Source organism: Castanea sativa, chromosome 2 (assembly GCF_040712315.1).
Source record: "Castanea sativa cultivar Marrone di Chiusa Pesio chromosome 2, ASM4071231v1".
Lineage (NCBI taxonomy): Eukaryota > Viridiplantae > Streptophyta > Magnoliopsida > Fagales > Fagaceae > Castanea > Castanea sativa.
Window position 1 is genome coordinate 42,118,978 of NC_134014.1, and position 13,887 is coordinate 42,132,864.

General features: G+C 38.3%; 1 protein-coding gene across 2 annotated transcripts in view; it reads left to right on the forward strand.

The window, feature by feature from the left end:
• Positions 1-13,887, forward strand: part of LOC142623825 (suppressor of RPS4-RLD 1) — a 36,206-nt gene that overhangs the window by 14,996 nt on the left and 7,323 nt on the right. For both annotated transcript variants that reach the window (XM_075797287.1, XM_075797288.1), the window contains exons 15-16: positions 812-1,018; positions 4,439-4,761. In XM_075797287.1, coding sequence (XP_075653402.1) covers positions 812-1,018; positions 4,439-4,761 — 530 coding nt within the window. The remainder of the gene's footprint in view (positions 1-811; positions 1,019-4,438; positions 4,762-13,887) is intronic.

Sequence of the window (13,887 nt, forward strand, 5' to 3'; positions counted from 1 at the left end):
CAATTGATGATAGATGAAAAATTGTATTTATCAAAATAAATAAATAAAGGAAAAGTTATAGAAAGGTTATGTGTTTTAAATTCATGATGAAAGCCCTGGTTGATCTTTGGTTTCGCAATTTATTTTTCATTTTATCGGGAACAAGTTGTAGGAGATTGGATTAGTGGAATTTACCAGTGAATTTCTATTGCTTTTCCATTGCTTAAGTATGCACTATAGTAAAATATTATAGTTCCTATATAGAGATTTAGCTATAGAGAGTTTAACAAAAAGGTTGTTTAGCCTTTTGAGTATTTGGGAAATTACAGTGAATGATACTTCAAAGTTCTGGATTTATAAAGTACGGACAGTGGATTGTAGAGCTTTTTCCCAAAGGCTCCAAATTTCAGATTTAGCCCTAAAGCTTTTTTCAGCCTTAAGTACACCTTTAAATATCTTCAGTCAGCTAACAGAGCTTAAACCTTTAAAGCACTTTTCAACCCTTCAAAAGCAAAACCAGACAAGCCCTTAAGCTGAAATTTGGAGCTTTTAGAAAGAAGCTCTACAATTCACTATTCACACTTTATAAATTTAGAACTTTAAAATACTATATACTATAATTTGCCAAACAATCGAAACAGTAAAAAGTTTTTTACTTAAATCTCTATACATTCATTTATATGAGATTATGTAATCCAGTTTACAGTGCAAGTTTTACAAGAAGAATTAAAGTTGCTTCCTGTTGCATTCTTCCCAACCCCACCCCCCAAAAAAAAAAAAAAAAAGAAATTCCAAATTAATGTTGATTTTGTTTTCTTTATGGGATTTACAGGAATACTGGTGTAAAAGGTTGCACCCCAAGAATGTATGTGAAAAGGTTTTCCGGCAACCTCCCTTGCGTGAGTCACTGAAGAAGGGTAAGCTTAGAAAGCAAGATCATGCTATTACAAAACAGAAGACTGCTCTTATACATGCTGCTGATTCCATTGGCAAGAAAATCCAATATGACTGTCCTGGCTTCTTACCAAATAAGCGTCAGGTGATTTAAATCAATTTCAAGTTTGAAGTTGGTCTCCGTTACCTGTGGTTTTTCATTTAATTTTCTATTTCCCTATTGATTTAATAGTAATGTTTTCTAGTCTACTAATTTGAAGTCATATTGTCAATTTTCATACAACATATTGGCTTAATCAAAGATTACAACATTTTCATTTTTTTATTTTCTTTATATCGGTCTTAAATGCCTACTTATATGTCATACTTTCAATCCACTGTGTCTGGTTTTTGTGACCCTTTCATTCATATATATATATCACATCTTGAAACAAACGCAAAAGCAAATTATGCAGTTGGACATCTATTTGATCTTTTTATTTGGTTGCTTGAGTCAATGAATTCAAACAGCCTGTAACTAGATCTAAGGATTATTGTTATCAGTTCAAACATATTTGTTCATGAGATAAAAATGGGGCCCAAAGTTGGTCCATTACGATTCCAATGAGAACTGGGTTTGTTTTTTATTCGAACCAAGTTACATAAATATGAAGCTACTATCCGTCTTCAACATGGGATACTGTTACTTTACTTTTGACTTATACGGTGCTGTGGACCTATTAAAGTGGGTTTCATTTTCACCAATGATGATATGGATAATAAAGAGTTTCAAGGAAAAACAAGATTAAATATGTAGAGATTCAAGATTTGACGTGGGGCTATCTTGGCACCTTTCATAGTTTAGTTTAGTTATTGAGTATTGGTATCAAGGGTTTTTTTTTATTATAAATTTTTTAAAGTTTAGAAAGCTGCTGGATCAATTTTTATTATGTTATTGAATAAGGCAATTGGTAATTTCCAGATTTCTGGATTGGGCTATCCTTAGCTATACCAAAATCACATGAATCTTGTTTTGTGTCTTGAAATCTTTTCCTATTTGGTTTAGAAATTCTTAAAAATATAGTTTTTTGTATTAGTAATCCTAGACTTTGCTAATAGTCTATATGAAGGTTTTATTGTCGTCAATAATTTCGAGAGAGATTGATTTTAATAAAATTCCAGGATTTAGCAATAGCCTATATAAAGGCTTTATTGTAGTCAATAATATTGTGAGAGAGATTGTTTTTAATGAAATTCCAATGACTTATTTTAAGTGTTGAGGGTGTAATTGCCTTTTCCTACCTATGTGTGATTGCTTAGGTAAACCTAGGTGTGATTGCCTAGTATTTTATCTGTCTTTATTTCATGTTCTTTTCATTGTTTTTATACCAAACAGCCATCTACACATTTATCATCTCATCAAGAATCTAGTTTAGTGCTGAATTCCTAAAAATCCTACACAATATGAGCTCTAGCTCAAATATCAGTATAGCACCTCCACTCCCCATAAGAATGGAGAATGTGTTTGTGGGTTAAAGGCCTGCTGGGTGTGTGTTTAACTTATAAAAAAAAATAGTGGCCTTCATTCTGTTTATCAAATAATTATTTCGTATAGTTTTAACTTATATGTGTGTTGAATTGTTTCAAGAAATCAACTCTGCATGGCTGTAACTTAAAGTGTGTTTTCATTTCTCTAATTCTCCTCACTTGCTCCTTTAAATTGTTGGACTAGTTGTCAAATAAGTGACATCAACAACAACAACAACAGGCCCTAATCCCAAAATTTTCTTATCAGCTGAGTTAGGTCCAATGACTTATGTTATTTTCCTCCATTCTATTCTATCTGAAGTCATTCTCTATTACTTTCTTAATTGGTAAGTTCTTTTTTATTACTTTGCTAATGCTATTTTGGGTCTTCCTCAACATTTTTTTCATTCTTTTTTTTTGATAAGTAAGAATGATATATATACGAAGGGTTACTCTATGCCTGAAAAAACACAGAGCAACCTAGGAGATACAAGAAAAAGAAAACAAAGAGAAACAAAGACAACAAGAAAATTAGGAAAGGAAAAGGGAGCAAAGAAAAGAAGGGAGGGAATCACTAGACGTGAGTCCCCACGCGCGCGACCAATCAAAGAGAGTCCCACTGAAAAAAACAAGCAACTGTTCACTAGAGCTATCCAAATCCTCAAAAGTCCTCCGGTTACGCTCCTTCCAAATACACCAAAGGATGCAAAGCGGGACTAAATTCCAGATCTGAGATGAATGCTTCCCCAACCAATTCCACCAACCAAAAAGCATTTCAGGAATCGATCTAGGCATAACCCAGGCCAAGCCAAAAGTTAGGAAAACAAAGCTCCATAACCGGTAGGCCATTTTACAATGAAGGAGAAGGTGATCTACCGTCTCTCCACTATGACGGCACATAATGCACCAATCCACAAAATCCAATCTTCTCAATCTCAGATTGTCTCTCAACATGAGTTAACTCACACTTTCTTTCGGTGCATTAATTGCTCTCCTTTGAACATGACCAAACCATCTTTAGCGAGTCTCTCTCATCTTTTCATCAATAGGAGCTTTAAGCAAATTTCCTCTTTTCGGATCCTATCTTTCCGTGTATTTCTACTTATCCATGTATTATTTGGGGAAAATTTTGTTTTAAACTCTATAATTTATGGGTGTAACAAATTAAACCCTATAGTTCAAAAGCGATAAATTAAACCTTAAGGTTTTATAAAGTAATAAATTAAACCCCAAGGTTTCAAAAAGTAACAAATTAAACTTTTTCTATTTTATTTTTATTTGTTATGAGTAATAAAACTTCATTGAAAAAAGAAATCAATACAGTGAACCAAAGCACACATGCAGTGTACTAAGGATCTAGCAAAAACTATAGTGCCAAGAAAGTACAACTATCTAACAAATCAGCCAAAGAATTAAAAATAAAATGCCTGAAGCATTTTTCAACTTTAGCAACATCTGGGGGAAAAGCAACTTCATATAATGAGTCGATTTCTTGCTGCCTTCAAAAGTAAGAGCATTCCTCTCCTGCCAAATACCCCACATCAGGCAATGAAGAATCATATTCCAAATCTCTGTAGACTTATATCTGCTACATTTAATCATTTATGTGACTAGCTATGTAGAAGATCCACATGGCATGGCATAACCCAGAGAACCCCCAATGATGACAATACCATATTCAAACAACTCTCTAGCTAGATGACAATGTAATAGTAAATGATCAATGGACTTCCCATTCCTTCTTACACATGCAGCACAATTCATCAAAACTACTCTGCATTTCTGCAAATTATCAGTGGTTAAAATTCTCCCCAAAGCTGCAGTCCACAAAAAAACTAACCGTTGCTGGCACCTTCGGCTTCCATAAAGCCTTCCAGGGGAAAGAAGAATATTAAACCTCAAACACCATGGGCTGAGGTTTAATTTGTTACTTTTTGAAACTATAGGGTTTAATTTGTTACATTTCTAAATTGTTGGGTTTGAAATGTAGTTTTCCCAATTCTTTTGGTATTCACCTTTGTTTTTCTATTAATGTTGTTCATATTTTATTATATACCAGCATCGCATGGCAGGATTGGCTATTATTGAAATTGCACAGAGGATTTCAAAAGCTTGGCGTTCCTTGCAACATTCTAATAAAAGCACATCAAAGTCTGGTAAGAGAGCCCGGAGAAGGGAAAGAATTAATATTCCCAGCCAGAATAGAGGTGGCGCTGGTTGTAGTACGAGCAGTTCCTTAGAGACGTCAACTTCATTTGGGAATACAGAAGATACATCATTGGGCCGTTCTACAATGTCATGGCAGGAAGTTTACTCATTTGCTGTTAAATGGAGACAGATTTCTGAACCGTGTGACCCAGTTGTTTGGATTAACAAATTAAGGTACATTCCATCTTCATGCCAAGTAGAGTAGAATGTTTTGCTGTGATATCATTTTTTGCATGATGTAACTTAAAAAAATTTCTCTGGTTCTGAGTTTTTTTTTAAAATTTTTTTATTTTATTTTATCTATAGGTCTTTGTATTATGTTTTATTCACTTTCTTTTCTATTGCCTCCAAAATAATATTTACTAATTTCCTTAGTATATGGTGATTGAGCATTTTCAATATCTTGGATTGATAATTCATAAAGATGAAAAGATTGAGAAGGATGTGACCCAAGGAATAACAGTTGGGTAAGTGAAATGGAGAAGTGCATTGTCCTGTTTGACTGTAGACCTTCTAGTTAAAAGGAAAATTTCTATAAGAAATTAGACTAGTGCTCTATAGTATAGAATGTTGGGTATAAACAAAGCTAGATTTTTCCTCTTGGTGCTTGTTTAGCTCCTCTCACTATCGTTAACTTGAGCTCTTCTCCAGCCATACTCGTGAGCCCACTCCGAGAGTGCCGTCTCTCTGGCCCTCTGTGGGTTCTTCCTGTCCTTAGTGGACTGTCCTCCCTACACAATTGTGGGTTTGTCTCTGCCCGTTGCAGTCATGTTCCTACCCAGGTGTGGGTGCATTTAGCCCGGCGGTGGTGTGTTATTTTCGACATATTTGTGGCTGTTTCTGGTCTCTGTGTGGGTCAACCTGCCCAATTGATATGCCCAAGTTAGTGGGCATCCAAGGTCCACTTATTCTCAGCCTCCCCTTGGTTGGATTTGTTTGCTCTTTGGTGGCTGGAGGCATGTTTTCCACTACAAAGCTGTTCCTTGCCATTGTGGGGCTATGATCCAGAAAGGTACATGATGTACTTCTTGTTTGTACCTTTTTATTTGTGAATTTGTGATAGATTTCTGTGTGGGTCTGCTGTGGAAGTGGGGTGGTTACAGTTTTGTGGGTTTGAAGTTGTTTGTGGCTCTTGTGTGGGTCCCTATGAGTTGTTTGTAGTGGTGGCTTGTTTTTGCAGTGGTAAAAAGTGCTCAGGTAGTATAACATTTCCAATGATGGCCTTAGGTTGGAATTGTTGGGCCATTTGCAATGCCTCCACAGTCAGAGCCCTTAAGGTTCTAATAAAAGTGCACAGGCCATATGTTATTTTCCTGTCTGAAACAAAAACTAAGGAAGATAGAATGGAGAGAGTGTTAAAAGCAATTGTTTTTTCCCAAAAGGAAGATCTGTAGGAATTTGCATGTAATGGTCTAGTAGTATCAATCTGGAAGTTATGGAGTATAAAAGCAATTTAATTGCTGTGATTTTTGAAGATAAAAGATGGCTATTATGATTGGGTCTGGTAGGTTTCTATGGTCCTTTGTATAATTCTAAGAGGCAAAAGGCATGGGTTCTTTGCTTGAATCCTTAGAGAAGCCATGGCCCATGGCTTTGTTTTGGGGATTTAAACTTGATCTCATCAGAGGGTGAGAGAAAGGGAGGTAGGCAAGGTAGTAGCTTGGCACCAAACTTTCTGAAGGAATTGTTTTTCACAATAGGGGGCTGTGGACCTTGGGTATTTCGGAAACAGATTCACTTGGAGTAGAAATTGGGGTAAACAGTGCATCAGAGAGAGACTTTACTGGGGTATTGCTAATAGCAATTGGAGATTAAATTCCAAAAGCTGTTATCTTCACCTGGGTGCTATTAAATCAGATCACTGTCCTTTGCTTCTTGACACCAACCCACCAAATTGCCTAAGTCAACGACTGTTTAGATTTGAGGCTGCCTGGACAAGGGACAACGGGTGTCATGATGTCATTGAAATAGCATGGAAATAAAGGTGGTTTGGGGAACAGAGTGTAAATTGTGCAAAAGACAGATGCGTACCAGGGCAGCCCTTAAAGTTGGAATAAGTAGGTATTTGGTTTCTGCCAAACCAGAATTGAAGAATTAGAATCCCAAATAGATAAGGTTTAAAAACATGAGGTTCTGAGGAAAATGCTAGAGTAGAAGCAAATTTGCAGGCTGAACTGGAAGAGTGGCTTTTGAGGGATGAGGTTTTTTTTGAAGCAAAAATCTAGGGAAATGTGGCTAAAGGTAGGGGATAATAATTCAAAGTTTTCCCACCTTGGCTTTCACTTTTTGATGCAAACATCCAATTCCAAGCCAATTTGGCTATGAGAGCAGAGTTGAAATTCTTTGTTTTTTAAAATCCAAATCCTCCCTTATTCTTTGGTTGACATAGATTTTCCCAAGTCTTCGATGCTAAGTATCGAGAGTAATTCTTTTTTGGGATCCACCAGAATTTTTTCATGAGTTAGTCTAGGTTATTACAAACCTTTGCTGGTACATCAAAGGTTGACAATATATAAGTTGGGATAGCTTGGGCCACTGTTTTTAGCAATGGGCATCTACTGGCCCAAGATAAGCTCTTAGATCTTCACCCCATCAGCTTACTTTCCATTCTTTCCTGTAGAAACTTGAAATCCTCTGAGGGATTATTGGAGGTAAATACTGGAACTCCTAGGTGGTGTAACGACTCAAGGAAAAGCGCTAGCCACATCTGCGCTATACCTCAAAAGGACTAGTCACAATTGAGGCTCCTTGTAGTCGTTAATAAAGCCCAGATCTACCTAGTAAATACCCGATGTGGAACTCATCACACACCCACACACATCACACAACTAATCAAATTGGGGCATCACAAATGGCATCCTTTTTAACATTCTCCATATTAAGGATCTGTTTCATAGCTCGGGCTCTTGGTTGTTGAATGAACTTCAAGAAGATTATGCCAAATTTACTCCTGTTTAGCAGTTGTCTGGACCAAGTACAATATTTTTCTAGGCACTCATTTAAAATGTTATATTCCCTACTTGTTTTGGAAAATAGAACAATATCATCAGCATACATTATATGAGTTCATGGAGGTACATCGATATTTAATTTTATGCCCGTGAGTCTACCCTCCAAGACTTCCTTTTCAATCATTCTGGCCAGCACATCTTGACATAAAATGAAGGGGTATGGGGATAGGGGATCCCCTTGCCTAAGCCCTCTTCTCAGGGTGTAAGAACCAGCCATACCCCCACCCCCCATTTATAAGAAGAGTTGATGAGATAGATGAGACACATTCTAGAATCCATTTGGAGAAAGTGTTGTTAAAGCCAAATTTGTCCAGCACAGTCTTTAGGAACTTCCAGTTGACCCTATCATATGCTTTTTGTAGGTCTAACTTCACTGCCATCATACTATCCTTTACTTTTCTCTTCTTGAAGATATGCAGTGTTTCATTGAGAATAACCTTATTCTCTGCAATCCATCTACCTGGAATAAAGGCAGATTGACAGGGAGAAATGAGTTTAGGTAATATCTCTCTCAATCTAGTCACAAGAAGCTTGGCAATTGTTTTGTAAACTACATTGCACAAGCTAATTGGCCTATACTGACTGTCAGATGTGGGGTTCTGAATCCTGGGGATGAGTGCTGTTAGTGTACTATTCAGCTCATTCAACATCTTCCCTGATTCAAAGAAGTTAATGATTGCTTTGACAATTGAGTCACCCACAATATTCCAGTACTTCTTATAGAACAAAGCAGGAAGTCCATTAGGTCCAGATGCTTTTTGGGAATCCATTCCCCAAATGGTGTTTCTTATTTCCAATGGAGTAGGGATTCTACTCAACTCCACATTTTCTTTCTCAGAAACACATGGAGCAATGAGGTTTTCGAGGTCTAAAACAGAAAGTCCACCTCCTCTCCCTTACATGGCTCTTCAAATTTTGAAAGAAAGTGTGTATTAATTTCATCAAAAGTATGGAAAGGTATTGAGAATGCAAAAAAAATCATAGTCATGGCTGCTTGCTTCATGGTTGGTGATGGCCGGTCCATTAATATATGGCTAGATCAAGACTACAAACCCAAACCTAAAGATGATTCAATTATCCAAGTTCCCATGATAGTCTCAAGCCTTATCAACCCTTCAACCAAGTCCTGGTGTGTGAATAGACTAGAGGAGCTATTTGATGTTGAGTCCATTGAAGCTATCAAAAGAATCCAAATTCTTTTTGTATTTGATTTATTGACCCCTTGTACACTCCCTGTGTACTAGGGTGTTCCTTTTTTATATCAACAAAACTTACTACTTATAAAAAAAAAAGAATCCAAATTCTCGTTAAGCCAAGGCAAGATAGTTTAATGTGGATTAAGGATCATAACGTGTTGAATTGGCAGAATATTTGGAATCTAAAAATTCAAGAGAGGTTAAAAATGCTCTTATGGAGAATTGGAGCCAATGTGCTGCCTATGAAGGAAATTCTTCACCACAGAATGGTATTGAAGACACTGATTGTGTTCTTTGCAAGGAGAGCACAGAAACAGCACCGCATCTGTTCTTCCACTGCAAAGTAGCTAGAGCTATATGGTTTGGCTGTAATTGGAGTCTCAGAACTGATACTCTTCAAATCAATAGCCCTGAAGATATTATAAATTGTCCTAAATACCCAAATCTTGACACCACATTCTGGCAATCTTATCCAAATGACCACACCTCACTCAAAATAGCCCACACCTTAGAAAACATATAGTATGTGAGAAATGAGGTCCTTCACAACAATGTTCAGGAGTTGAATCTGGCCAAAATTATTAGCTCATTGGAGACCAGAGTTTTTGAAGCAGTTGTGGATGACAGAGGCAGGGAGGTCAAGAGTTGTGAAAAACAGTTGAGTTGAAAAAACCACCACCTGGTTGTATTAAGTTAAATTTAGTTGCAGCTGTGTCCCAGGTATGTGTTTCCATAGCTGTTGTGGCTATAAAAGAGTCTGGTGGAATTGTCGAAGCTTGGGCTAGTATACACCCAATATGTTAACCAATTGAAGCAGAAGCAGCTTCTATTGTATGGGCTCTCAATCTCTCAATCTTGCTATAGAGGAAAAATTCCTATATATTGAGATTGAAGGAGATGCTAAACTCTGCTTTGATGAATTAAATGGTGATGTCCAGAACTGTCACTGGATTGCAAAGACTTTGCTGTTAAATGCTGTGGAACTCAAGACTAAGTGTTGTTCTTGTTGGGTTAAGAGAGAGTGTAATGCTGTAACTCATGCTCTAGCAAATGTTGTTTCTCCCCTTTCCCCTGTTTTCAAGTGTAATAATGATTCACTCCCTTCTGATGTGTGGGAAACATGGGAGACATGTTGCTTGTGGATTCTATTTCTTTGGCTGGTTAATGAAATGGAATGTTTGCTTACAAAATTTTTAAAAAAAAAAAAGGAAAAAAAAGAAAGAAAGAAAGAAAGAATGTTGGGTATTAAGAAGCAACGTGAAATAAGAATGTTATAAGTGGAAATTCTAGTAAAGATAAGGAATGAAGTTGTCTATTCAAAGGTGGGGTGGCCCTAATTGAGGAAACAATGACTAAGAGAACTTTTCTGAGTTCATTGAGGAGCTTAGCCTGATAGATTTGCCTTTGGAAGGAGGGAGTTTTACTTGGTCGAGTGGTTCGGATCAGCCCTCGATGTCTAGGATAGATAGGGCTCTGGTTTCTCTCGATTGGGAGGATCACTACCCGGATGTGACCCAACGGATTTTATCTCATCCTATTTCAGATCATTTCCCCATTTTAGTGGAGGCAGGTCGGATTGTAAGGGGGAAAAGTCCTTTTAGGTTCGAAAACATGTGGCTAAAGTCGGATGGGTTCAAAGAGAGGGTTCATTCTTGGTGGAATCGATATTCCGTCTCCGGTACCCCCAGCTTTGTTCTTGCCAAGAAGCTGAAGGCATTGAAGGCAGATATTATTCAGTGGAATCGGAGTGAGTTTGGAAATGTAGAGCGTCGGAAAAAAGAATTGTTGGAGGCTTTGAGATTATTGGACGTTAGGGAAGGGGAGTATGGTCTTTCTGAAGTGGAGTTAGGTGAGAGGGCTGGGTTGAGATCCCAAATTCAGAACCTTCTCTCTTTGGAAGAGATCTCGTGGAGACAGAAATCGAGGATGCTTTGTATTAAGGAAGGAGATAACAATACCAAATTTTTTCACAAGATGGCCAATTCTCGGAGAAGGTATAACCATATTAGTATGTTGGAAGTGAATGGGGTTACCTATGAAGACGAATCCGAGATGGGCGACCATTTGTACAGTTTTATAAAAATTTGTACAAGGAGATAGAGGAGTGGAGGCCTTTCGTGGAAGGATTAGAGTTTGTTCAGATAGAGGGGTTGGAGAGGGACTGGCTTGAACGGAGGTTTGAAAAGGAGGAGGTCTTTCGAGTTGTCAAAGAGATGGAAGGAGATAAAGCTCCAGGTCCTGACGGTTTCTCTTTGGCTTTTTATCACCAGTGTTGGAGAATTGTGGAAAGAGATGTCCTTGCTGTGTTTGAAGAGTTTTATCAACACAGTAAGTTTGAAAAATCTCTGAATGCAACATTCCTAGCCTTAATCCTAAGAAGAATGGTGCTTCCAATATTCGAGATATTAGACCTATTATTTGGTGGGGAGTGTCTACAAGATTTTGGCCAAGGTGCTGGCAAATCGCATGAAAGAGGTTTTGGATCAGTTGATATCTGAGTCTCAGAACAGTTTTGTGGGTGGTAGACAGATTCTTGATTCAGTTCTCATTGCTAATGAGTGTGTAGATAGTAGGGTGAAAAGTAAGATTCCGGGGGTTATCTGCAAATTAGATATTAAGAAAGCTTATGATCATGTGAACTGGGAGACTCTTCTTGAGTTGTTGAAGAGAATGGGATTTGGGGTGAGGTGGTGTAGGTGGATCCGCACTTGCATATCTACAGCCCAATTCTCGGTGTTGTTTAATGGGACTCCAGCTGATTTCTTTGGGAGTTCGAGGGGGTTGAGACAAGGGGACCCGCTTTCGCCCATGTTGTTTCTGGTTTTGATGGAGGTTCTCAGTAAGATGCTGCAAAGAGCTGAAGGGGTTGGTTTAATTCGAGGTTTTAGGGCCCACGGTAGACGGGGGGAGGGGTTTGTGTATCGCATCTATTGTTTGCGGATGACACGATTCTGTTTTGCGATGCGGATGAGGAGCAGATTCTTTATATTCGGATGCTTCTTCTTTGTTTTCAGGCAGTGACAGGTCTAAAGGTTAATGTGCTGAAAAGTGAGATGGTTCCTATTGGGGAGGATCCTAATATCCATGTCCTAGCAGAGCTTTTGGGATGCCGGATTGGATCTTTGCCTATGACCTATCTTGGTATGCCTTTGGGGGCGTCCTTCAAGTCCCCTACTGTTTGGAATCCTATCTTGGAGAATTTTGAGCGTAAGTTGGCCGGTTGGAAGAAGTTGTATCTGTCAAAAGGTGGAAGACTAACGTTGCTTAAAAGCACTTTATCTAGTCTTCCCACTTATTATTTGTCTCTTTTTACCATCCCTACGCATGTGGCCAATAAAATTGAGAGATTGCAAAGGGACTTCTTGTGGGGGGACTCCAAGCTACATTTGGTGGGATGGGACAAGGTGTGTGCACCTTTGAAAAATGGTGGGTTAGGGGTAAGGAAATTAACCACCTTTAATAAAGCTTTACTAGGGAAGTGGTTATGGAGGTTTGGGATTGAGGAGACAAGGCTTTGGAGAAGGGTCATAGCCCTCAAGTTTGGGGAAGATTGGGGGGGGGGGGGATGGAAGTCCAAGCTAGGTAGAGGGGCGCATGGGTGCGGCTTGTGGAGAAGTATCCGCATGGGATGGGAGGATTTTAGCAAGAATACTTACTTTGAGGTAGGGGTGGGAGATAGAGTGAAGCTTTGGACTGACCATTGGTGTGGGGAGTCTCCTCTTCAGTTGTCTTTTCCGAGCGTGTATGGGATTGCATCCAATAAAGAGGCTTCGGTGGCCTCTTCTCTTGAACGGTTGGGGATTGAGGAGCGGAGAAGCTGGAATGTTCGTTTTATTCGGAGACCTAATGATTGGGAGATGGGTGGAGTGGATGATTTTCTCCGAACATTGGGTTCTAATCTTCCTCCCACCGATAATGTAGATCGTATGCGATGGAAGTTAACAAAGAATGGGGTCTTTGATATTCGTTCGTTTTACAATAAGTTGAGAAGATCCGCGCCTATTATCTTCCCTTGGAAAGGGGTTTGGAAGGTTAAGACTCCTCGGCGTGTTTCTTTTTTTGTGTGGACTGCTGTTTGGGATAGGATCCTTACAGGGGATAATTTGAGGGGAAGAGGGTTGGATTTTGTCGATTGGTGTATCATGTGCCGCAGTAATGGGGAGACGGCGGATCATTTGTTATTACATTGTGGAAAGGCTTCTCGACTGTGGAGTTTGGTTTTTAGATCTTTTGGGTTTTCTTGGGTCTTGCCTAAATCGATTGCGGATACTCTATTCAGTTGGTGGAATTGGCCTGGAAAGCATTCGTCTAGCATTTGGAATTTAGCTCCTTTATGCTTGATGTGGTGTCTTTGGAGGGAACGCAATAGGAGGACGTTCGAGGACATGGAAAGCTCAGACGACCAGCTTTTGGCCTCTCTTAGTGGCACTCTGTTTGATTGGTCTAGGGCTTGGGGACTCACCTCTAGTGATTCTCTCCCTATGTTTCTGAGTTCTCTCCTGTGTACTTAGTTTATTTTCTTCTTTTCTCTTTTTTCTCTTTCTCTTCCCTGTGTACTTTTCTCTCTGCCTTATGTCTTTTGCATAAGGTAGTGTTCATGAATGCATATATTTTTACCTATCAAAAAAAAATAAACTGGAATTGTGCACAGAGACCACTTAGTGCTCTAGTGAGAGTGAATTTAACCCGAATTAAGGTTTAGTGTTGTTTCTTAGTATATACGGTGATGTATCTGTATAGATGCATTCTTTTGCCTTTGTAAATCACCAATAGTTATCGTAATTCTGTGAGTCTTTTTATTTCCTTAAGTAGAATGTCTTACTTTTTTCACCATTTGTTGTATCTTAGACATTTCTTTGGTTCTACTCTTGTTTTTTCTCAATAGATCTCTGTATTATTCTGTTATCTAACTTTTCTATTGCTGGCTATATGAATTTTAATATTTATCCTAAAAGTAAACATTTTAGTACTTTTCTTAACATATGGTGATGAATTAACTGGAGATGGATTCTTTTTCCTTTCAGAATCACTGTTAATTCTTCTCTTTTTTTTTAGTACAATATTGAGTACATTATGCAAATGAGTAAGATTTC